Genomic DNA, 23845 nt, shown 5'->3' on the forward strand with positions numbered 1-23845 from the left:
TGCTGTCAAGCCAGAAACTGCCTCTGAGCTGCCTCAGTTACATTAAATGAGGACCTGCAAGGCAGAAAGCAGCAAAAAGAAAGCTGGGCCTGGGTGGAGAAACGGAAACCACAGACCCCAGCTATGAATCTACCTGATCTGATTTCTGAGGGGCTGAACCAGAGCAGAGGGTCTGTCTGCCACTGAAGCAAGAGATCCTTTACTTAGGTGATGCATACTCTTTACCGTTTCCTCCCCAGCAAATCAGCCAGCCTCCTGGAGGCCTGGTTTTCTCATCTGTAGGACAAAGATAATGATCCCTACAACCTTCACAGGATTTCAAGGCATAAAATAGCACATTTAAGGAATGATGCTTTAAACACTGGCATTAACACTAGAGTGACTTTTCTAATCAGAGCTCTTCTGCTCACACGTTGAGTGGCCTCCTACAAGTCCTTTCTTTAGGCTTCAGTCTTCTCATCTGTAAAATGAACATCCTGATTTTTAAGGGTCCCTAAAGCTGGAAGGTTCTTCACGTTCATGCTGATATTATTAAAACCCTACTGGTCATGAGTGGCTGCACTCCCTTCTGTCACAGCACTTATCAGTGTGTTGCCACTGTCTTTCTCCCCCAGTAGATTATCTCTACTCCCACCACCCAAGTTCAGGCCTTATCACTTCTCATCTAGACTGTCGCACAGCTTCATCACTGAATGCCCTCCAGTCTATCTTCCAAATTGCCCTGTAGTAGGATCTCTCCAATACACTGCTCTCAACACGTCACCCCGTACTCTACAATACACACCTCTTCCCTCAGCTTAGAACTCTATGTTGGTTCCCAATTTGCAACAGAATAAAGCTCCTTATCCCGCTACTCCAGTGTCCTCATGATCTGCACCAGCCAAGTCGTCAGACTCTTCTCTGGATCCTCCCTGCCTCCCTGTTTGTGCTCTAGTTTGTACTGACCTGGTAAAAGTGTTCCCCTCCTCACCTCCACATACCCTGCTGGTCTCATACTTCTGTACATTTGCTCGTGCTGTCCCCTCCGTCTTGACCTCCCTTTGGTTCCCAATTCCCACTGACCCACATGCCGTCCTTCTTCACCTAGCTAGCCCCTACTCATCCTCCAAGCCTCAGATCAGGCATCACCTCAGTCTGGGTAGATGTCCCTCCTTTGGGCACCCGTGGCCTCCCGTGCTCCCCTCTGGCATAGCACACAAGACACCACGTTACATTTGTCTTCTCCACCCAACTGTGAGCTCCCTGAAGCCAAGAAGCATATGCTATTAATCACGGAACTCCCTGCCTGCAATAGCACAAGCTGTGGCACATCCCAGGTGCACAATATTCACTGGATGGCCCTCTATCTCTCAGAAATGTGATGAGCTCGCACATGACCTCTCGCTCCTGCCCTTCCATGGCACGGAATTTTGCAAAATTATCATTATTAATAATAAAAATGCCTATCACCAAGTAAACACACACTCTCTGCTGAACACTTCTCTGTCATCTCACTGAATTCTCACAACAATCATGACAAGATGGGTCATTTATGAATTGTCTAGCATATCAGATGTACAGTTGTGAGGCATGCCTCCCAGTTTTGTAAGGAAATTTGGGGGAAGGAAGAAATTAGGTACTTTTTAATCACAGATATAATGACAATAATTCTAAAGTGGTTCTATAGAGGAAAATATTGGTTCTATTCAGGTGAATGCAGTATATTGCATCTGGAATCCAGTAGAAAATCACAAGGCCCAGCCAGATATGCAATCTTATTATCCCTTAAAATATATATGTGTGTGTGTGTGTGTGTGTGTGTGTGTGTATCATCACATAGCTACAAAGAAATACATTTGATATTAGTGAAATGGTACATATCAGGTGATAATTGTGATAAATTTCCCTCTAAAATGTTAGAGGAATCATCGTGATCTGTCGTGTAGCCCTGGCTTGTCATGTTTGTTTTAAAAAGGATGTGATGAGACAATCTTGGCTGGGTTGCTTTGTCTGCTACACTCCACCTCTAGAGGGCAGGGCAGCCTCACATATTGTTTTCCACCCTTATCCCTTGGTTTTTTCATCCTGATCAGGACCTTGCTGGGTGTGCTTGGCAGCCAGGAAACTTTCTGATATATTTTTGTGGGGCTGGGGGGAGGCGGGCAACAGGAATCGCACCCATCAGAAAATACAGTTTTATCCCCATTGACTACTTGAGAAAACGGAGGTTCTGAAAGTTAAGTGACTTGCCTAGAGTCACAGAAATTCCTCCTTCCCACGGCACCACATTTTTCTCCAAATGCGAAGGTCCCAGAGAGCAGCTCCTAAGTGCTTAAGAACAGGCGTCCCGGGACTTCCCCAGCGGTCCAGTGGTTAAGACTCTACACGCCCAATGCAGGTGGGCACGGGTTCAATCCCTGGTTGGGGAACTAACATCCCGCATGCCACACTGTGCAGCCAACACAAAAAACAGGCATCCTTGCGTGAGTGCTTTTCAACATGGATGCCTGGAGAGAGACCTGACACCACAAGGAAGTGAGGGTAACTAGCAAATGATCTTGCCCTAAATGACTTACCACAACAGAGGAATAAGTCATTTACTCCTCATTCCTCCCCATGACAAGTGTTGATTCTTCGGCCAGGGAACATAGCAGAGAATGAGCTAGAAGGGCTGTGTCTTATTCTGACTCCAAGACGCCGTGCCTAGCCCAGGGTCAGAGCCCAATAAAGATTTGATGGGTAAATAAGTAATTTCCCACTGGATGAGGCAGAGGGCACACAGGTCCTATGCAGGCCTCTTTGCTCCTTTCAGGACAGAAGATCCCGCACTAAGGGAGAAGAACATGGTATGACATGGCCATGGCATGGGAGGGACAGGTAATGATGAGCAGATTGGCCTAAATGTCTCTGAAGTCTCATCTGACTCTGCTACCCTGACATCCTATGAACTGGGAGACTGGTGAGTGGGAGGAACACAGAGGGCAGAGGCCAAACAGCTCCAGGGAGCATGAGGGAAAAGCCACAGAGAAGCCAAGAGAACCCTGAAGTTGAGTCATCTCTCTCTACAGGAGTCCTGAAAGGAAGAACACCTTAGGCACCCCTGGCCATTAGTGCACCGGGACTTAATCTGACAATCATTTGTCTACTCAACATTTACTGAGCAGCTACTATGTGCTGTGCTATGTTTTTCCAAGCTTCTAGCTCCTTCAGTTACACCCACAGCACCTAGCAGAGGGACTGACACAACGTGCACATGATATATGTGTATGAAATCTTAATCTGACGGAGCCCTCAAGCTAGTAGAGATGACACGAGGTGTAAACAAATAAAGGTATAAAAGGGGGCAAAGTGCTCATTTCAAGGGTCAGGGATAGACCTGTGCACAAACACGGGAGAGGCAACAACAGTGGAATGCAGCCTGGGCACTGGATGGAACAGCCCAGGAGAAGCAAACAACATGAGCAAAGACCCAGAGGCTCTCAGGAGGCTGAGTGGGCTGACAATGGGGCACACAGGCCAGTCTGGCTGGAACTCGGTCTGTGTGAGGGGGACTGTAAAAAGATGAGAGGAGAAAGGTGAGATCCTAAAGGGTCCATGCATGGCAGGCAAAGCAGTCTGAACCTTCTCCTGCAGGCAGAGACAGCAGGAAACTGCTGGAGCCCCACAGAAAGCTTGGTCTGTCTGTACCTCATCAGGGGCCCGAGGGAACAAGAGCAGGAGGGCATCGATTAGGAGACTGTGGTCAAAATCCAAGAGGCTATCAGGAGAGGAAGCTTGACTCAAGCAGTGGTCCCAGGAGCTCTGCTGGGGGAAGCCCAGAGCCACATCCAGAGCATCTTTACCGTCTTCACACCCGCCTGCAGGAGGCATTGGTGGACCAAAGGCTCAGGAGCCAGATAGTTCTGGGCTTCATGCAGTTGTGTAACCTTGGGCAGGTCATCGCACCTCTCTGACCTCTCATTTCCCTGTCTGAAAAAAGAGGATAATACCAATATCCACCTGGTATGGACTCTGTGCAAATGAGATAAGAAGCAACATGGAATGGTGGGTGAGAACGTTGTGGATGGACTCTGGAGCCTGGCCACCTGGGCTCCTTCTAACTCCTTCTCAGTTCTGCTACTTATTCACTGAGTGACCTTGGGGAAGTTACCCAACCTTTCTGGGCCTCGGTTTCCTCATCTGTGAAATGGACTTAATAACAGTATCTACATCAAAGGTTTCATATGGCGATTGAATGAATTAATACACAGAAGGCACTTAGAACAAATAGTGCTTGGCACACAGTAAATGCAGGTTAAAAAAAGACGTTAGCTATTGTTACATAAAGCCACATAGGGTGGTGCCTGGCACGTAGAAGGCTGAGGCTCACTCAGCACATGTGCGGCCCCTTCTCCATGCCCCAGGCCTCCCCTGTGCTCCCAGCAAATTCAGAGGCCACCAGAGGCAGAGGTGAGATAGATGAAAGAGTAGCAGAGGGCAAGCCTGGGTCCGGTCTTCCTCCCACCTCCCCCTCCATCCTCCACCCACTCTCTTCAAAGTCCCCTGCCCAGGTCTTAGACCAGTGGCCTGGCCTCCACTCCTCACTGCCCTTCCTACTCATTTTGTCCTAAGCACCGGCACTACAGTGGGTCAGGCTTGGTCCCCTGTGTCTTTGGTCAGGGAAGGGGGTGGGAGGGTTCTCAAGCGCAGAGAGTCTGGTGTTTGCTCAGCCTGGGGGCCCCTCCTGCTCTGTGCACACAGCCAAGAAATGTTTGTGGATGACAACAGCCCCATTCTCGCCCCAGATCTAGACTGAGAAGCAAGATTCCTCTAATTCTCATTCAATTCGACATTATCATTGCCTCCCACGTGAGTATAATGCTCCCAACACAGTGGGGGGAGAGAGGGCAATGGTATTCCCTCCTGGGAAGAAGGAAAGACCCCCACCCCCCGCCCAGGAAAAGTGCCCAATACCCCAAAGGAGACAGACTTCCCCAGGGCCCCTCCCTGGGCTCCCTCCCTCCCTCCCAGTGCCCTCAGCCCCTGTGGGGAGCGCACTGACACTCCAGCGCACACACAAGACAACCCGGCAACTGTGCCTAGAGCCTAGACCACGCATTGTCCTGGCTGCTGAGAACACCAGGCCAGTCCTGCTGGTTGCTGTCCCCCAACGCAAGCCAGCCTGCTGGCGGGGGGGGGGGCGTGCAGAGGATGAAGAGTTACCACCAAACCAGCTTCAGCCCACCACCGCCTACGGCAGAGCCGGAGCTGGGCCCAGGCAAAAATCAAGGGAAATGCAGCTCTCTTCAGCGTGGAGGACTCAGCAGTGGCCCCCAGCACGCCTGTAAATCATTCCAGGTGCCAGAACGGAAAGGGGGGGGCCAGGCCAAGATCAACAACGAAAACAGAGCTCTTCTCTAACCATGGGGAGTGGGGGTGACAATTCCAGGGAAAAAGACCTAAGCATTGCAGACCAGCAGCTGCTAAAAAAACAAACAAGCAAGCAAAGACCTCATGTACAGAGGCCCAGTGGCCAGAAGGAGGTCGGGCCTCATCGTGCGCTATGCTGCACTAGAAAGGCCACACCCAGAGCACAGCAGAAGGCAGACTGGCATCCGGGAACCTGTCCAGAAGAGACAGTGAGGGAGGATGTGGGAATCCTGGGGGGATGACATAGGTGGGGGTGGACATGACAGCTGCTATCAACTGCGGTAGAGGGCAAGTTCACAGGCTCGGGAGTCTGTCTCACAGATAGTGTGACCCCTGGTGTGTTACTTCACTTCTCTGAGCCCTCGGTTTCTTCAGCTGTAAAACGTGGGTTGTGGTGACAGACGGACAGCGTCGCTGGGCAGAGGGGCCCTTCAACAAGCAGCAGCTGGGCCCAGGCCCCTCTGTCCCCTCTTCCTCCACCAGAGGGAGCCTGGGGACCAGGAGCGCCCAGCATGTACCAGCTCTACCTAGCCTCCCCCAATGCTGCAGCCTCTGCTGCTCAACACCCACCCTGCCTGCCCTGGCTTCCAGCGGCAGCCTCTCACCCACTCCTTACAAACCCAGAACAGGCCTGGCAGGGGAGTAGCTTGCAGCAGCTGTGGCGACAACAATGGCTAGTGCATCAATACGCCCTCCTGACGCCTGGTCGAGAGAGAGGGAGGGAGAGCAGAAAGAAGGGAGACAAGGCCTTCTGCCCTCCCCCATCGACTCCCCTTCTCATCACTCATCCCAGAGCAATCTCCCCTTGCTCAAATCCTCCAGATACCTCAGGCTCTCCTGGCCTCTCCCAGTTGGTGACCTGGCCAGGTCCTGAGGCCAAGAGACTCCTTCAGGCTGGAAAGCCCCAGTGGAAAAATAACAGGCCTCGGAGACAGGTGGACTTGGGTTCTAGCCCCAGATCTATTAGGAACTGGCAGTGTAATCTTGAGCATGTTCCCTTCATTTTTTTGGAGCCTCAGTTTCCCCATCTCTAAAATGGAATTGCTAGTGCTCACTGCACAGGCCCTGTTGTGAGGACCAAAAGAGGTAATAATGGGTGTACAATCAAAGTACCGTCTAAATTCCTGTATTAATCCAGTAGGAAATGTGAAGCAAGGGAATCCAACAAACAGCCTGGAGGGTGCACAAAAAGAGGGAAAGACCGAAAGGCAGGCCTGCCCAGATGGCAGAAGCACAGAGCTCAAGAGCAAACAGGCTTCCAGCCAGCCAAGAGATTCAGACCCACATCTGCAGGATGGAGAATCTGAGAAGAATGGAATCCTAGAATTTGGGAAGACCCAGGTCATTTCATTGGGCTTTCCACCAGTTCAGGAATTATGCTTTCTCCGGCCCTCCCCGACCCCCTTGAGGCAGTCCACTGCATCACCAGACAGCCAGGTTGGAAAGTTCTTCCTGATTTATCCCAAAATTTCCCATTGCTCCTGGTTCTGCTCCCTGGAGCCACACATAATGAGGCTGCTTCCTCTGTCACAGGTTTGACCACTCTGGAAAAGTCTTCGGCAGCCAGGCTAAAGGACCACAATGCCCATACAGTCTCCCTCTGTCCCCACCCCATCATGGCCCTCTCCTGAAAAGGCCTTGCTTGGTCAGTCGACCTGGCCCCTCCCTCCAGTGTGGGGCCCCAAGCTGCACACAGTCAGTCCTCCTGGAATGGGCTCCCAGCAGCCCTGGCTGGGCAGAAGAGTCCATCTCCCTCTGGGGCAGCCCACACCAAACCTCAACTGAGGGTGCACTGCAGTGAAGCCCAGCCGAGCCCTTGAGCTGCAGCTGCTGCTCCTGGGGCCCAGCCATCTCAACCCAGCACCCCAGCCTGCTGCCTCACCACGGGGGAGTTGCAGAGAGCTGTCTCCCGGCAGATTTCCTGAGGCAGAAGGCTTCCCCACCCCCAGCCCAGCCTCCAAGAGACACTCCACTGGTTGTGGCACATGGTAGGACCAGCTGAGCAGTGAGAGGAGGGGGAAAGCTGTCCATTCGCTAGAGGACTTCAGACTTGCTCTGTAGTGGTGGCTGGATTAGTCATAGAACCATCAAATCTAAGCTGGAGGGGCCCTTAAAGAGCATTCAAGGCAGACCTTGCCTTTTAAAAAGATATGGGAGAACTGATGGCCTGAGAGAGGAAGGGACTCAGTCAAGGTCACAAAGCCAATCTGCAGCAGAGCTGGAAGGGGAACCTGGGTTTCCTAACTCCCAGGTCAGTATTGTTTCCAATCCAGCAGAAGAGAAATCAGGGAGCCTTTAGGGCAGCCCTGTGAGCCTGCACGCCCTTGACTCTCTTGGCCTGACATTTATCCCAACCAGCTCACCGTGGTATCTGCATGGAAGAAGTGGACCCAGCCCATGCCCCACCAACCCAATAGATGTTGCCAAGGTGTCCCAAATAGGCAGACACACAGACCCCAGCACAGAAACTGGCACTGATCCAACAAGAGGGAAGATCTGTAGACTTCCCTTGCTGGTATGCTCTTTAATTGGGTGGTTTTTCCTTGAGGGTGGAGAGGGGGTGGTCTTTGAGGAACTAGCCAAGGGCCGGGCCTCCATCTTTGCTCCCCGACCAGGATGTGCTGCAGTTCCCCTCAGAGGGATAAGAGCCTCCAGCAGCCATTCTGGTCCCCACCTGCCTCTCTGCGAAAGGATGGAGCTGAGGCCGCCAGAGGAGATCAGATCAGGCCTGTGCTCAGGACCCGCAGAGGAGACCCGAGGTGGGGGGGGCCTTTCTTTCCCTTGGGGCTCTGATCTGACACCGTCGGAGACAATAAAAATCCCAACCGGCACATCCAAATAAAATAAATAAATGAAAAGCCATCCTCTGGCAAGGATACAGCGAGGGGGTGAAGAAGTGGAGGGGGTGATGACTGCTCCAGGCCCTCACTGGCCACGGTTTTGAGAAAGAAGAGACGCCTGCACTCATCGGGCCAACCCACTCTGGGGTAGCTAGAGAAGGGGTGTCGGCTGCACGAGGGGGACCCGGCTTCTCCCGGCAGGTTGGGACTGGAGAGAAGGACATGGAATCAGGCACCGGCTTCTTACTTTACCAGCCGTACAAGTTGGAGAGGGAACTAGCGGGGAAGAGCCAGGGAAGACAAACACGCGTTCCTTACTTTCTCTGGAGGGTTGTGGCCGGGCTGGTGCTGGTACTGGTACTGTGGCCGCCGCCGGCCCCGGGGCTGGAGCTCCTGGATGCGCCACGGCTCAGCTGGCCCCGCTCTCGTGATGGACGGGGCCCCACGCCCACCGCCGCCGAATAGCCGGATTCCTTCTCGCGGCCCGGGTGCGCTGGCCCGGCCTCCCGCCCGCCACGCTCGCGACCCAGGGCTGGGTTCTCGTGGTGCAGGTGGCACTGGGCCACGTCGCGCTCGCGGGCAGAGTAACCAGCAGTGTCCTGGAGTGGGTAGGAGGCGTCCCGCTCCTTGTCCCGATACACAGCCTCCCGGTTCTGATAGGCGCCGTCCCGGTTCGCGTAGCCCACGTCCCGGGCCGCCTGGTGGAACTGGCTCTCCCGCAGCTCGCGGTGGTGGAACTGGGTCTCGCGCAGGTTCTGGTACTGGCTCTCGCGGCTCGGGCTATCCCGCGCGCCGTGGGGGTCCCGGTGCAGCTCCCCGCGGTGCAGCTGGCTCTCCTCTCTCAGGTCGCGGTTCTCCTGGGTGAGCTGGTCCAGCTGGCCCTCCAGCTCTTCGATGCGCCGCCGCTGGGTCTCCAGCAGCTGCTGCTGGCTCTCTATGATGTTGTTCAGCTCCAGCAGGTACTCCACCGCCCGGTTGGGGCTCTCGGATCCCGGGCCGCCCGGGGGACCCGACCCCGCCTCCATCCTGGCGGCCCAGGGGCAGGGGAAGGGGCAAGAGAGCCCGGTCCCCGCTCGCTCACGGCGCCACCCTCCCCCGGGCCCAGCCGGGGGAGGGGGCCGGCGGGACGCGAGGGCGCGCACCGGGCTCGAGGGCCCGGGGGCCCGGGGGGGCCCGGGAGACAGCGCTGGGGCAGGCGGCACGGGGAGCAGGAGCTGAGGCTGCCGCTGCCGCTGCCGCCGCCGCCGCCAACCGCCACGGCTCTCGAGGACGCGGCCCACGGCGCTCCGCCCGCTGCGCAGTCACTGCGCAGCGCGGCCGCGCGGGACCGCCCCGACCGCCGGCCCGCCCCCCGCCCCTGCCCCCACCCCGCGCGCCCGGCCCGCCCCCGAGCGTCCCACCTGCCACCGCCGCCCGCACCCGAAGCCGGACCCGCCCCAAGGCACCCGGGCCAGCCCCCTCACATTCCACCGGTCCCAGAGTCTTCCCTTAATGCAGCCTAAAGAAGCCCTCCATCCCAGTCCGTTCCAATGTCCCTTGGGTCCACCAGGCCCAAGATCCTCGTCTAAGACCTCCCAGAAAACTCCATCCCAGGCAGCTCCCAGGTCTAGGCATCACACAGACTCCCCATCCCCTGGGTCTGCCAATCCCAAGTGTCAGATTCCCCATCCCATCCAACCCCTGGACCTCCTACCTCAGGTGACCTCTCTCTAGTCCACAGCATGGGCAGTCCCAGGATCTCCCACCCCAACAAGCCCTGGGACACCCCATCACAGCCAGTCTTAGGATCAAAGCCCCATTCATTCATTCAACCCCCATTTTCTGCTCTCCTTTGGAAATGCTCACCTCCATTTACTCCATCACCTCCATCCAATGAAACTGTACCCATCTTTCAAGACTTATATGCCACCTTACTGAAGCCAGCCCTGGTCTCCCCAGCCAGAATCGCTCGCTTCCTCCACACGTCTTTTGTGGCACTTGTGGGACAAGTGGAACTCTGCTTTATAGCGCATTCGTTTTTGTTCTTGTGTCATGTCCTCTGCCAGACCAAGCTCCTTAAAGCCAGAAACATGTCTTCATTCATCTTTGTGAGCAGGTTGGGGTAGAAGAGAAAGCTTGAGTTTTACAGTCAGACAGAACTAGATTTAAATTTCATCTTCTCTCTGAACTTCCATTTCCCTATCAATAACACCTACCTCACAGGAGTGGTCTTGGGAAACAGCATGCAAAAACATTTGTCACAGAAAAGATAACACAGAAAATGGAAGAAAATATTTGCAAATGATATATCTGAATATGTAAAGAACTCTAAAAGCTCAACATCAAAAAAACAACCCATTTTTTAATGGCCGAAGGACTTGAATAGATATTTCTCCAAAGATATACAAATGACCATTAACCACATGAAAAGATGCTCAACATCATTAGCCATCAGGGGAATGCAGATCAAAACCACAATGAGCTTTCCATCGTAACTTAAAGGGAATCTTTCACAATGTCCAGAGCCCTTGATATCCTGAGATGAAGGAGGATGTCCTTAAATTCCTTGCAGCAGGAACCCACTTAGGTGGCACCAACCTTGACTTCAAATGGAACAGTATGTCTACAAAAGGCAGTGATGGTATCTACATCACAAATCTAAAGAGAAGCTTCTGCTTGTGACTCGTGCCACTGAAAACCCAGCTGATGTCAGTGTCATATCTTCCAGGAATACTGGCCAGCAAGCTGTGCTGAAGTTCGCTGCTGCCACCAGGGCCACTCCTATTGCTGGCCGCTTCGCTCCTGGAATCTTCGTTAACAAGATCCAGGCAGCCTTCCGTGAGCCACAACTTCCAGTGGTCACCGATCCCACCGCTGACCACCAGCCTCTCACAGAGGTGTCTTATGTTAACCTGCCCACCATTGCTCTGTGTGACACAGATTCTCCTCTGTGCCACGTGGACACTGCTACCCCATGCAACAACAAAGGAGCCCACTCAGTGGGTCTGATGTGGATGCTGGCCTGGGAAGTACCATGCATATGTGACACCATCTCCCATGAGCATCCACTGGAGGTCATGCCTGATCTCTCCTTCTACAGAGACCCTAAAGATATCGAAAAGGATAAACAGGCCACTGCTGGAAAGGTGTGACCGTGGAAGAATTTCAGAGTGAATGGACTGCTCCAGCTCCTGAGTTTACTGCTACTCAACGTGAGGTCACAGGCTGGTCTGATAGTATGTTGGTGCCCTCTGTGACTATCCAGCCGTTCTCTGCTGAAGATTGGAGCACTCAGCCCACCATTGAAGACTGCTCCCAATGCTCAGGCCACTGAATGGGTAGGAATGACCACTGGGTAGTTTGAAGCTGTTCTTCCATAGGCTCTTAAACAGAAAATGGAAATAAAGTTGTTGAAAAATAAACATCAGTTTCTTAAAACACACACATACAGATGCCACTTCACACCCACTATGATAGCTAAAACAAAAAGGACAGACAAGGAGAAGTATTGGTGAACCTGTGGAGCAATTGCTGGTGGGAATGTAAAATGGTTCAGTTGCTTTGGAAAACAGTTTGGAAGTTTCTCAAAATGTTAAACATAGGGTTACCATATGACCCAGGAATCCACTCCTAGGAATATACCCAAGGGAAATGAAAAGTGTTTACACGAAAACTTATACATGAATGTTCATAGCAGCATTATTCATAATAGCCAAAAAGTGGAAACAATTAAATGTTCATCTGTTGATGAATGGGTAAACAAAATGTGGTATATCTACACAGTGGAATATTGTTCAGCCATAAAAAGGAATGAAGTTCCAAAACATATAAACAGCCCATCCAACTCAATGTCAAAAAAGCAAAATAATTTTTTAAATGGGCAGAAGACCTGAATAGACATTTTCCCAAAGAAGATGTACAGATGGCCAACAGGCACATGAAAAGATGCTCAACGCCCCTAATCATCAGAGAAATGCAAATCAAAACCACAATGAGATGTCACCTCACACCTGTCATAATGGCTATCATCAAAAAGACCACAAATAACAAGTGTTGATGAGGATGTGAAGAAAAGGGAACCCTAGTATAATGTTGGTGGGAATGTAAATTTGTGCAGCCACTGTGGAAAACATTATGAAGGTTCCTCAAAAAACTAAAAATAGAACTGCCATATGATCCAGCAATTCAACTCCTGGGTATATATCCAAAGAAAAGGAAAGCATTACTTCGAAAAGGTATATGCACCCCAATGTTTGAAGTAGTATTACTTACAATAGCTAAGATATGGAAGCAACCTAAGTGTCCTTCAACAGATGAATGGATAAAGAAGATGTGGTATATGTACAAGATGGAATACTACTCAGCCATAAAAAAGAGTGAAATTTTGCCATTTGCAACAATATGGATGGACTTGGAGGGTATCATGCTTAGTGAAATAAGTCAGACAGTGAAAGCCAAATACTGATGATATCATTTATATGTGGAATCTAAAAAATAAAACAAAGCAATGAATACAACAAAACAGAAACAGACTTACGGTTATAGAGAACAAATTAGTGGTTACCAGTGAGGAGAGGGAAGCAGGGAGGGGCAAGAGAGGGGTAGAGGATTAAGAGGTACAAACTACTATCTATAAAATAAATAAGCTACAGGATATATTGTACAGCACAGGGAATATAGCCAATTTTTATAGTAACTATAAATGGAATATAACCTTTAAAAATTGTGAATCGGGCTTCCCTGGTGGCACAGTGGTTGAGAGTCCGCCTGCCGATGCAGGGGACACGGGTTTGTGCCCAGGTCTGGGAAGATCCCACATGCCGCGGAGCGGCTGGGTCCGTGAGCCATGGCCGCTGAGCCTGTGTGTCTGGAGCCTGTGCTCCGCAACGGGAGAGGCCACAACAGTGAGAGGCCCGCGTACCGCAAAAAAAAAAAAAAAAAAAAAAAAAATTGTGAATCACTGTATTGTACACCTGAAACTTATATAATATTGTAAATCGACTATACCTCAATTCTTAAGAAAGGAGTGAAGTACTGATACATGCTAAAACATGGATGAACCTTGAAAACATTATGCTAAATTATGCTAAAGGAGACACAAAAGTCCACATATTGCATGATTCCATTTATATAAAATTCCAGAATAGGCAAATCCATAGAGACAAAAAGTAGCGTAGTGGTTGTCAGGGGCGAGGGCATGGGTTGGGGAAAGAAGAGTGACTGCTATGGGGTTTTGGGGAGGGAGAATGAAAATTTTCTAAAATTAGATGGTGGTGATGGTTGCACAACTCTGTTCATTAAAAACCACTGAATTGTACATTTTAAAAGGGAGAATTTTATGGTATGTGAATTGTATCTCGATAAAGCTGCTTTTTAAAAACACTTTGCACAGAGTCTAGCATGTAACAGCAACTACAGTAATAATAACACATCTATGGTGCTTACCATGTGTCAGGCACTGTGCTAAGTACTTTACATGCACGAACTCAATTTGCATGACAATCCTATGAGGTAGATAATGTTATTACCTCCACCTTACGGATGAGGAAAGTGAAACCCAGAGGTTGAATGACTTGCCCAGGGTCACACAGAGGCATAGCCAGGATGCTCAGATGTTTCCTCCTCATTTCTCTGTATCTTTCCTTATACTCTGTACAAAATAGGTGCTCCATAAGTGTTAAATTAATATATCCATCAAATACTTTTATTCATCCAGCAAACATTTACAGAGCATTTATTATGTTCTAGGCAAACCTGCATTCCCATCCCTGTCCCTGCTTCTCTCATTCAGATTCTCTGCGAGGTAGGAGGCAGATGGGTATAAAGTTTCAGTCACAAAATATTTATTGAGTGTTTACTATGTGTCAAGTAGTATTCTAGACACTGAGGATATACCAACAAACAAAACAGACAACAGTTCCTAACCTCATAGAGCTGACATTCTACTGGGGGAGAGAGACAATAAAGAAATAGAATAGGTAGAACATGTTGGATGGAGTACTGGGTTGAATAGTATCCCCCCAGACTTGATGTCCACCCTGTGAATGTGATCTATTTTGGAAATTAGGGTCTTTGCAGATGTACTCAAGTTAAGGTGAAGTCATATTCTATTGGCATGGGTCCCAATCTAATGACTGGTGTCCTTAAAAGAAGAGGGAAATTTGGACATAGACACACACACACACACACACACACACACACACAGGGAGAGAGAGAGAGGGAGAATACAACGTGAAATGGAGGCAGAGTTTGGAGTCTCCAAGCTAAGGAAAACAAAAGATTGCTGGCAACCACCAGAAGCTAGGAAGAGGCAAGGAAGGATTCTTCCCTCTAGCCTTCATAGAGAGCATGGCCCAATTTCGGACTTCTAGCCCCCAAAACTGTGAGAGAATAAATGTCTGCTGTTTCAAGCCACCCAGTTTGTGGTACTTTGTTACGGCAGTCCTAGGAAATGAACCCAGATGGTGCTAGATGCTCTGGAGAAAAACAAAGCAGCAAAGGATGATGGAGAGCTCTGGGCGAATTACACATGGCCTGTGCCCTAAGGGAGCTCCCAGCCTAGTCAGATTACAATCCTAAATCACACACAGGACTAACAAAATGGAATGTGCAAAGAACAAAAGTGGAGGCACCAGGAGTAGGGTGCTGGGAGGTCTTTATGGATGTGAAGGTATTTGAGCTGAGCTGAGGATTTCAACAAGTGGAAGTGGTAGAGCTGAGAAACACCTGTTGAAGGGAGCCACATGCCATGGCAGGAAAGAAACAGAATCGGGAAAACTGTGTGTTTAGGGAACCACACGTAGTTTGAAGAGAGAAGGAGAAGTGCACGCGTGCGTGCGTGCAATTGTAAGAGATAGAAGGAGATGGGAAGACATGGCTTGATTCCGCTTGGAGAAGACTCCAAAGCCAAACTAGAGCATCTGGACCTTCTGTTATAGGCAATGAAAAGTCATGGAAGGTTTTTGAGCAGGAGAGGAACATGCTAGGAGGGGAGGGGTTCCTGGACGTGGACATTAAGTGTACCGAATATTACACACTACAAAGTGGGTTTTTATTGGTTCATTGTTGTCGTTCACCAGAGACTGTGGCACTACCTTTTTTTCCTGCCTGCTGCCTCCCAGAGTCGTTTCCCAGAAGCCTCGGTCCCTCGTGTGATTGTTGCAATTCCCCTTACCCCAGGGCCAGCTTTGCCAAGGAATGCAGAGCTAAAGCAGGAAAGAACCCTGAAAACCACATCTCACTGCTGCCAGTATCCAGTCAACAAGAACTCATCATGATGATGAGAGCCATGAAATATTTTCCTCAGATTTGAAGGCGGCATCTGTTCAAATTGGTTTTTCCTATTGGATTCTCACAGCTCTACCACAAGCAGATCTTCTCCTATACTGTTAGCTGCCAGACACAAGATGGGAAAATAAAATTTTTTTAAAAAATCATCAGTCTTTTCCCTCAAAGACTTTACAGTCCAGAATATCCGACCTGAAGCTTAGAGTGCTTAGAGATGAACTCATTTTTCAGATGAGAACACTGAGGACCAGAGAGAAATGATTTGCACATAATTGCTGTGTGACCACTAGGCTATAACTCCTTACTTGGGCTATTTCCTGAGGTCTGGTATTCCAAAGAGTCTTAAGATCAAAGACTGTAAAGAGAAGAATGGTAAGAAAGTGACCATCTGTAAGGCACATAGAAGGAAAAAGGAACAAAAAAAGAAGGCTCATCCCTGTGGGGATCCCTAAAGAGATAGCGGTGCTTAAAACTGAGACAGCATTTTGCTAATTAATTAATTATCCTTCCAGCCCCTTTCCCCCTAGTGGGGGAAGGGGCAAGATGTATGTAAAGTACCAGTCAGCCTTTGAACAGTCTCACAGAAAGCAATCCTAATAGGCCAGTCTGGGTTTCGTTTAAGGAAAATTTTCTCTCTGAAGATGATTTGTAAGCTCAAGTCTGTCAGAACATAAAACCACGTAACCCAATGCATTTCCAATTTTGTCCTAGCTGCCATAAAACTTCGAGCCAAATTCAGAGTCCAATTATAATCCAGTTCATTTTAGGTACCTGGCAACATCTATTTGTGCTTCCTTTACATGGTCTCTGGTCTGTTTTCTTCCACATTTTTATCCCTAATTGTCTTTCTTTCATGTTGTAACTGATGAGTTGCCTAATATCCTCTTTAAAGTAGATGGGATATAAATCTTACATAAACTAAACTATATTACAGATGCTAAGGGGATTTGAACCAGTGAAGAACATTTGAAGGAACAGAGGATATTAGGCCTAGAGGAGAGCACGCTTATGAAGACATGATTCCTGGCTTCAAATATCCAATAGGCTGTCAGTGGGGGCAATGTAGTGGAATTATTCTGCTTAGCTCCAAAGGGCATAGCCAGAAGCAATGGGTGAAAATTACAGGGAGACTCCCAGAGGGAAGAAACATCTCATAGGCGAAGCCTAGTGAAGAGGGTGAGTTCACCATCAAAAGGAGGTCTTCAAATAGTGGCCAGACGGATTCACTTGGAGGGTCTATTGCCTAGGGAATGTAAACACTGGATAGAGGGGTTAGATAAGCTGATGTTAAAGGCCCTTTGCAGCCCTGATATATGAACACAGTTCTAGATGTAGAAAAGAAGACTGGGGGGAGGGGGCAGGTGGGGAGAGGAGAGAGGAAAGAAAGAAACAAAGGTTCATGGAATTCTGAAACATTCTCCCCAAAAGCAGCAAACCCTAACTGCTCCTGAGACCCTTGTAAAAGGGAGAATGGTCCATAAACAGAACTCAAGTCTATATTTCCCCAGTCCTATTCTATGTGACGCCTATAAGGCAGGAGAAATGGAAGCATCGCTCCACTGTTCCCACTGCCATCTAACCAGCTGGTATTCAAGGAAGAGCGGGTCAAGACTGTTAGAGATAGAAGGGGCCTTAGGAATTTTGGAACCCCAATCTTTCATTTTAGAACCAAAGAGAAAGAGGGCCAGAGAGTGGAAGGAGCCTGTCTGCCTGTCAGCCACTTCACCTGACCCTGTGCTGCTGAAGGGCAGAGACCACTTTGTTTACCTTTCAATCCCCCAGCCCAGCCTGGCCCCAGGTCCTTGCACATGATGTGTGCACAGTAAGCAGTTGGAAAATCGAATTACCCAGAAGGGATGGAACCAGAAGTTAGGTCTTTAGACCTCCAACCTATGATGATTTCCATGACCAAATTTCATCCAATTCAAGTCCCCGGGCATTTATTTGGCATCTCTGTATGCCAGGCCTGGAGCTATAGCAAAAGATGAACAAGAGGCAGGTTGTGCCCTGAAGAAGCAAACGGCTCCTCCTGGGAGCTGGGCTCTTCCCCTCTCAGGCCCTGCACACCTGCTGTTCTTTTGGCATAGAAAGCTCTTTTCTGCTGCCTTTGCCTACTTACCGCTTATTCATTCTTCAGATCTCAGTTCAAATGTCAGTTCATCAGCAGCGCCTTCTCTCACTCCCAGATGAGGCAGATCCCTCTGATATATGCTTTTGGTGAGTCCTCCTTCCTTGAACTTAGCAAGTGTGTAATTACACATTGATTTGTGTGGTTCTTTGTTTGCTTCCCTCCTACCTCCCTCACTAGACTATTAGCTCTACAAGGGCAGATATTCCGTCTGTTTTGCCCCCCACTGTACCACGAGTCTGGCAAAAAGCCTGGGACATGGTAGGTAAGCAGTAAGCAATCCATGTTTGTTGAATGCATGAATCAACAATCTAATGGAGTATATAGATAGACAAATTACAACTACAATTTGATGTGATGACAGCTATAAGGTAATACAGTAATCAATTCTTTATTTATTTATTTTTTAAATATTTATTATTTGGCTGCACCGGGTCTTAGTTGCAGCATGGGGATTTTTAGTTGCAGCATGCAGGATCTAGTTCCTTGACCAGAGATCAAACCTGGGCCCCCTGCATTGGGAGCACAGAGTCTTAACCACTGGACCACCAGGGAAGTCCCACAAATCAATTCTTTAGGAAGGAGAAAGCCAGCTCCTGTATCAATGGAGCTGGCCTGGTGGAATGCATATACTGCCAGGTAGTCAAAGCATGCAAGCATAGCACAGGGAGATCAGCTCAGTGCTTTGTGACCACCTAGAGGGGTGGGATAGGGAGGGTGGGAGGGAGGCTCAAGAGGGAGGGGATATGGTGATATACGTATAGCTGATTCACTTTGTTGTACAGCAGAAACTAACACAATGTAAAGCAATTATACTCCAATAAAGATGTATTTTTTTAAAAAGCATGCAAGCAGCAAAGCCTTGTGAATGTTCCTGTTGTGTTCAGACAAGCCAACACTATGTGCCAGCATCTCCTATGTCACCAGTACCCTGAGAAGCAGGGTAGTTCTGCCACAGTGAGACAGACTAGGCAACTGGCTGCTGGTTGGGGTTTGGACACAGTTGGCAAAGTCAGACCACGTGGGGCTGGCAAGGCCAAAAGGAAGCTCCTGGAATTCAAGGTCCACAGATCTTTCTGTTCCTCAGTGTTCTCTACAAGAGAAAGCCTGAGAGGATTGGTTGGTCCTGGAATGAGGGGACACTTCCGTACCTTTTCTTTGGTGGGGGGTGGTTAGACCTACTCCCAGGCATAAGAGTGTGTTGCCCTCTAGTGGTAATAATAATGGTAATGATAACAATAATGATAGTGATAATAACAAGTAGGGGATGTGGGACTTGCTGAGGTGACCAACTATACCAGTTTGCCCAGGATCGTTTCAGCGCTGAAGTTCTGCTTCCCAGGGAACCTCTGAGTCCCAGGCAAAATGGTACAGTTGGTCATCTAATCCCTTGATGGTGTTCAACACACTCTGGATACACATGATCTCATTAGATGGCTCATAACCGCCGCCCCTCCCCGCCCAAGGCCAGGATTCAGGCTCCACAAATCTGTAGAGCTTTAGAGATTCTGCTTATTTTCCAGATAAGGAAAGACGGCCCAAGAGAAAGGAAGTAACTTCCTTTTTCAACATCACATTACAAAATGGCAGAACTGGGATCAGCATCTAGGTGTCCAGACCCACAACTCCGTGCTCTTGGCCTCTGCCTGGCATGTCCTCACCTACTTTATCAGTTTGTCTCTGTCCCACATCCTCCAGGAAGACTTCTGTAAATTACTCACCCCTTAATTCTTTCAGAAAGCTTCCCCCTCTGAAAGCCTGAAACACTCATTTGGCACTTAGCATGTGCTATAAGTACTGTTTTTTTTTTTTAATCCTTTAAATGTATAACTAGAAAAAAGAAAAGCTCCTCAGCTCCCCACCCCCAGCCCCCGGCCATACTGGAGAGGAGAGCAGCCTCTGGGTAGAAGAGTCTCACGGGTGCCCATAGTTTGTCCAGGGCCCTGAGGAAAGGGCATTTGGCATTGCAGAGCAAGGAAAGAAGCAGAGAAAACCTTTTGCAATCACCAGGTGGGATGAATTTGAGAGCTAAGAGTTGAACAGAGGTGAGAAGGCGCCCCTGCAGCCTCAAAAGGAAAGAAGAGAGTGAGAGCCTTCCTCGCCCTAGTGATACTATCAGGGAACGGACCCTAGTTTTCTTGTTACCAGAATTGCAGTGTCCTTCTCTGCTCCCCTGGTCCCTGACAAGGACCCCCAAATCGGCTCTTGCCTCTCCCCTCCACTGAGACAAATTTGCAAACTCCCACATCTCTGTGGAAACGGCAGAGAGCAGGAGAGAAGAAAAAAGGAGAAAAATCCACCCACATGCCAACAAACTGGAAAAAAAATAACCCAGGCCTTGTCTCACTCAGCTGTTGGCTTGCTGCTCCCTCCCACTGTGGCGGCTGCTCCTGCCTCCTGGACAGGGACCTGGCTCTGTGCAGTCTCCCTTCCCACCCTGAGCTGGCTTGTGTCAATCCCCTCCCTCCGCCCAGCTATGGGGAGAGAGGGTCTTGGAGCCCAGCGTAGAAGAGCTGGAAGGAAGGACTGATAGAGCCACCAAATGCTTGTGGCCAACTACAAACTCAGTTCCCATCACTGTTCTCCCAAACCATGCAGGGGACCCTCTTCTCATCCCAGGGAAAGAAGTCAAGGAGCTCTCCCTCACCAGGCAACTTTTTCCACAGATGCTGTCCCCTGCCTCCTGCCAACCCGTTCCTTCTGCTGCCTCTCTCTACCATTTCATTTCTACATTCTGTCTGCAGTCTAACCAACTCCCTCTACTCCAATCTTTTCATGTCCTACCCTTTCTTCACCTTCTGCCCCAGTTCTGGGAACCATATATTTTTAAAAAATGGATGTGCTGATAGGAAAGGAGAGCTCTGGAAATCATCACTATTAGGAACTATTGAGGAAAACAGAGATGCTTAGCCTGCAGGAGAGATGATATGGGCTCAAAGAATTATGGAAAGATGGAACCACAAGGACCTTTTTGGATAACATTGTCCAACCCTTCATTTTCTGGGTGAGGTGACTGAGACCCAGAGATGGAAGAAGACCTGGGCTGTCATGAAGAAGAAGGGACAACTTTGGTCTGTGGGCCTCCAGGAAACCGAAAGAGAACCAGCGGGTGAAAGCTATGAGAAAGTAGATTTAAATGACAGTTTTGTTTCTTCCTTCCAAATCCCTATTCCTGTTATTTCACTTCCTTCCCTTACTGTGCAGGATCTCCAATTCAATGCTGAACAAAAGGGTTGACAATGGGCATCCCTGTCTTCTTACTTATCTTAAAGGGAAAAGTTTCAGTGTTTAACCATTATATATGTTTGCTGTAGGATTTTGGAGGATACTTTTTTTCGGTTTAAGAAAGTTCCTTCTTATACCTAATATGCTTAGAACTTTTTTTGTCACTAACTGGTGTTAAATTTTATCAAAGCCTTCTCAGCATCTTTCGTAATGATCATATGTTTTTTTTTCTCTTCTAATCTGTTTATATGGTCAAGAATGCAGTGCTTAGCTCAAGAGAAAGATGAAATTTCTAACACAGAAAACCATCCAAAGAGCCATCGGCTGCTTTATGGATCAAAGTAGTCAGCTCCAAGTCACTGGAAATGTTCAAACAGAAGTGCAGCCATTCAATAAATATTTAGGTGCCAGACTCTGTTCTAGATGCTGACAGTTCGGTGATGAAGAGGGTCCCTGCTCTCCTGGTGGTCACATTTTAGAGAAAGGATGACAGATACAAACAACCAACAAATACAGGAACAGGATCATTTCAGAAAGTAAAAGTGCTTTGAAAACAAATGAAAATAATGTGCAAAGGTAGTGTGACTGGGTAGGGCTGGGGAACAAGATTAAATAGAATAGTCAGGAAAGGTCTCTGGGCAGATTTGGGATATATTTTTACCTGAACAGCACTATCAATCAACTTGATCACATTGTCACTTACAGACTACAAGATTAAATAGAGTAGTCAGGGAAGGTCTCTCCGAGGAGGTGACAGTTGAAGTGAGATTGAATGACAAGAAGGCAATCATTTCAGGAAGATCCAGAGGCATGGCATCCCAGGCAGGGTGAAACACAAGGGCAAAAGCCCTAGAGTGGGAATGAGCTTGGTGTATTCAAGGGATTTCAGGAAGAAGTCTGACTAAAGAGAGCAAAAGGAGAGACTGGTACTAAATGAGACAGGAGAGAAATTCTGGAGCAAGCCTGTGTAGGACCATGTCAGCCATGGGAAGGTGTTTATTTCAAGTACTGTGACAAGCCATTAGATGGTTTTGAGCTGGGATTGACATGTCTATGATCATTCTGTCTGATGTGTGGAGAATGGATTATAGTGGGGGCAAAACTGGAAACAGGTAGAACAGTTAGGAGGCTAACGATGAGACCAGTTAGGAGGTCTAAGCAAGAGACCATGATAGCTTGGGCTAGGATAGTGATTATGGAGAAAGATAAGTGGAAAGATTTTGGATCTGTTTTTTTTTTTAACATCTTTATTGGGGTGTAATTGCTTTACAATGGTGTGTTAGTTTCTGCTTTATAACAAAGTGAATCAGTTATACATATACATATATTCCCATATCTCTTCCCTCTTGCATCTTCCTCCCTCCCAACCTCCCTATCCCACCCCTCCAGGCGGTCACAAAGCACTGAGCTGATATCCCTGTGCTATGCGGCTGCTTCCCACTAGCTATCTACCTTACGTTTGGTAGTGTATATATGTCCATGCCTCTCTCTTGCTTTGTCACAGCTCACCCTTCCCCCTCCCCATATCCTCAAGTCCGTTCTCCAGTAGGTCTGTGTCTTTATTCCTGTCTTACCCCTAGGTTCTTCATGACATTTTTTTTTCTTAAATTCCATATATAAGTGTTAGCATACGGTATTTGTCTTTCTCTTTCTGACTTACTTCACTCTGTATGACAGACTCTAGGTCTATCCACCTCATTACAAATAGCTCAATTTCGTTTCTTTTTATGGCTGAGTAATATTCCATTGTATATATGTGCCACATCTTCTTTATCCATTCATCCGATGATGGGCACTTAGGTTGTTTCCATCTCCGGGCTATTGTAAATAGAGCTACAATGAACATTTTGGTACATGACTCTTTTTAAATTATGGTTTTCTCAGGGTATATGCCCAGTAGTGGGATTGCTGGGTCATATGGTAGTTCTACAGCACTATCAATCAACTTGATCTCACTGGCACTTATAGACTACTCTTTCCAACAACAGCAGAATGTACATTCTTCTCAAGCTTGCAATGAATGCTCACCAAGATAGTCCATATTCTGGGCCATAAAACACATTTTAACAAATTTAAAAGAATAGAAATCATACAAAGTATGCTCTCAGACCACAATGGAATTAAACTAGAAATCAGTAACAGGAAAATTTCCAGGAAATCCCCAAATGTTTAGAAATTAAACAATATATTTCTAAATAACATATAAGTCAAAGAAGAAGTCTCAAGAGAAATTTTTAAATATTTTGAGTTAAATGAAAATGAAAAATACAATTTATGAAAATTTTGGGGCTTGTGGAAAATCCCAAACAATCTACCAAAAAAAAAAAAAAAAAAACGCTTCTGGAGCTAATGAGGGTGTATATAGATAGCAAGGGTACAGAATACAAGGTCAATGCACAAACATTAATTTCTTTCCTATATGTCAGTAGTAAAAATTAGAATTTGAAATTTTAAGAAAATGGTACTACTTAACAGTAGCTGCAAAACAATGAAATAGGTATAAATATAATAAAATATGTATAGTATCTGAATGTGGAAAACTACAAAACACTAATGAAAGGAATCAAAGAAGATCTAAATAAATGGAGAGATATTCCATGTTCATGGATAGGAAGTATCAATATTTTTAAAATATCAGTTCTTCCCAACTTGATCTATAGATTCAACATAATTTTGGTCAAAACCCTGCTAAACTATTTCATAGATATAGACAAAGTGATTCTAAGGTTCATATGGAAAAGCAAAAGACCTAGTGCAACCAAAACAATACTGAAGAAGAACAAAGTTGGAGAATTGACACTACCCAATTTCAAGATAACTACAGTGCCAGAAGCTACAGTACACAAGACAGTGGAATGGAATAAATTTTAAGGTAGAGCTAAAAAACTTGTTGATGGAGGGATGGGGTGAAGAAAAGAAAGGAATCAAGAAGGACACGATGGGAGGAAGATTGGGTTAGATATCTTTAAATATTTCTTCCAAACTTTGTTTTAATAAA

General features: G+C 47.9%; 1 protein-coding gene and 1 pseudogene across 7 annotated transcripts in view; one reads left to right on the forward strand and one right to left on the reverse strand.

Moving 5' to 3' along the window:
• IQSEC2 (IQ motif and Sec7 domain ArfGEF 2) overlaps positions 1-9253 on the reverse strand; it is a gene marked incomplete at its 5' end in the record, with an annotated part of 75966 nt that extends 66713 nt beyond the window's left edge. For all 6 annotated transcript variants that reach the window (XM_082681702.1, XM_082681701.1, XM_082681700.1 and 3 more), the window contains one exon: positions 8547-9253. In XM_082681702.1, the coding sequence (XP_082537828.1) occupies positions 8547-9253 (707 nt within the window). The remainder of the gene's footprint in view (positions 1-8546) is intronic.
• A 1469-nt stretch (positions 9254-10722) lies between these two features.
• On the forward strand, positions 10723-11566 carry LOC309840044 (small ribosomal subunit protein uS2-like; annotated as a pseudogene). Its single transcript has one exon. The product of its transcript is annotated as a small ribosomal subunit protein uS2-like (transcript).
• Positions 11567-23845: the final 12279 nt, after the last annotated feature.

This window comes from Grampus griseus (genome assembly GCF_964374135.1).
Source record: "Grampus griseus genome assembly, chromosome: X".
Lineage (NCBI taxonomy): Eukaryota > Metazoa > Chordata > Mammalia > Artiodactyla > Delphinidae > Grampus > Grampus griseus.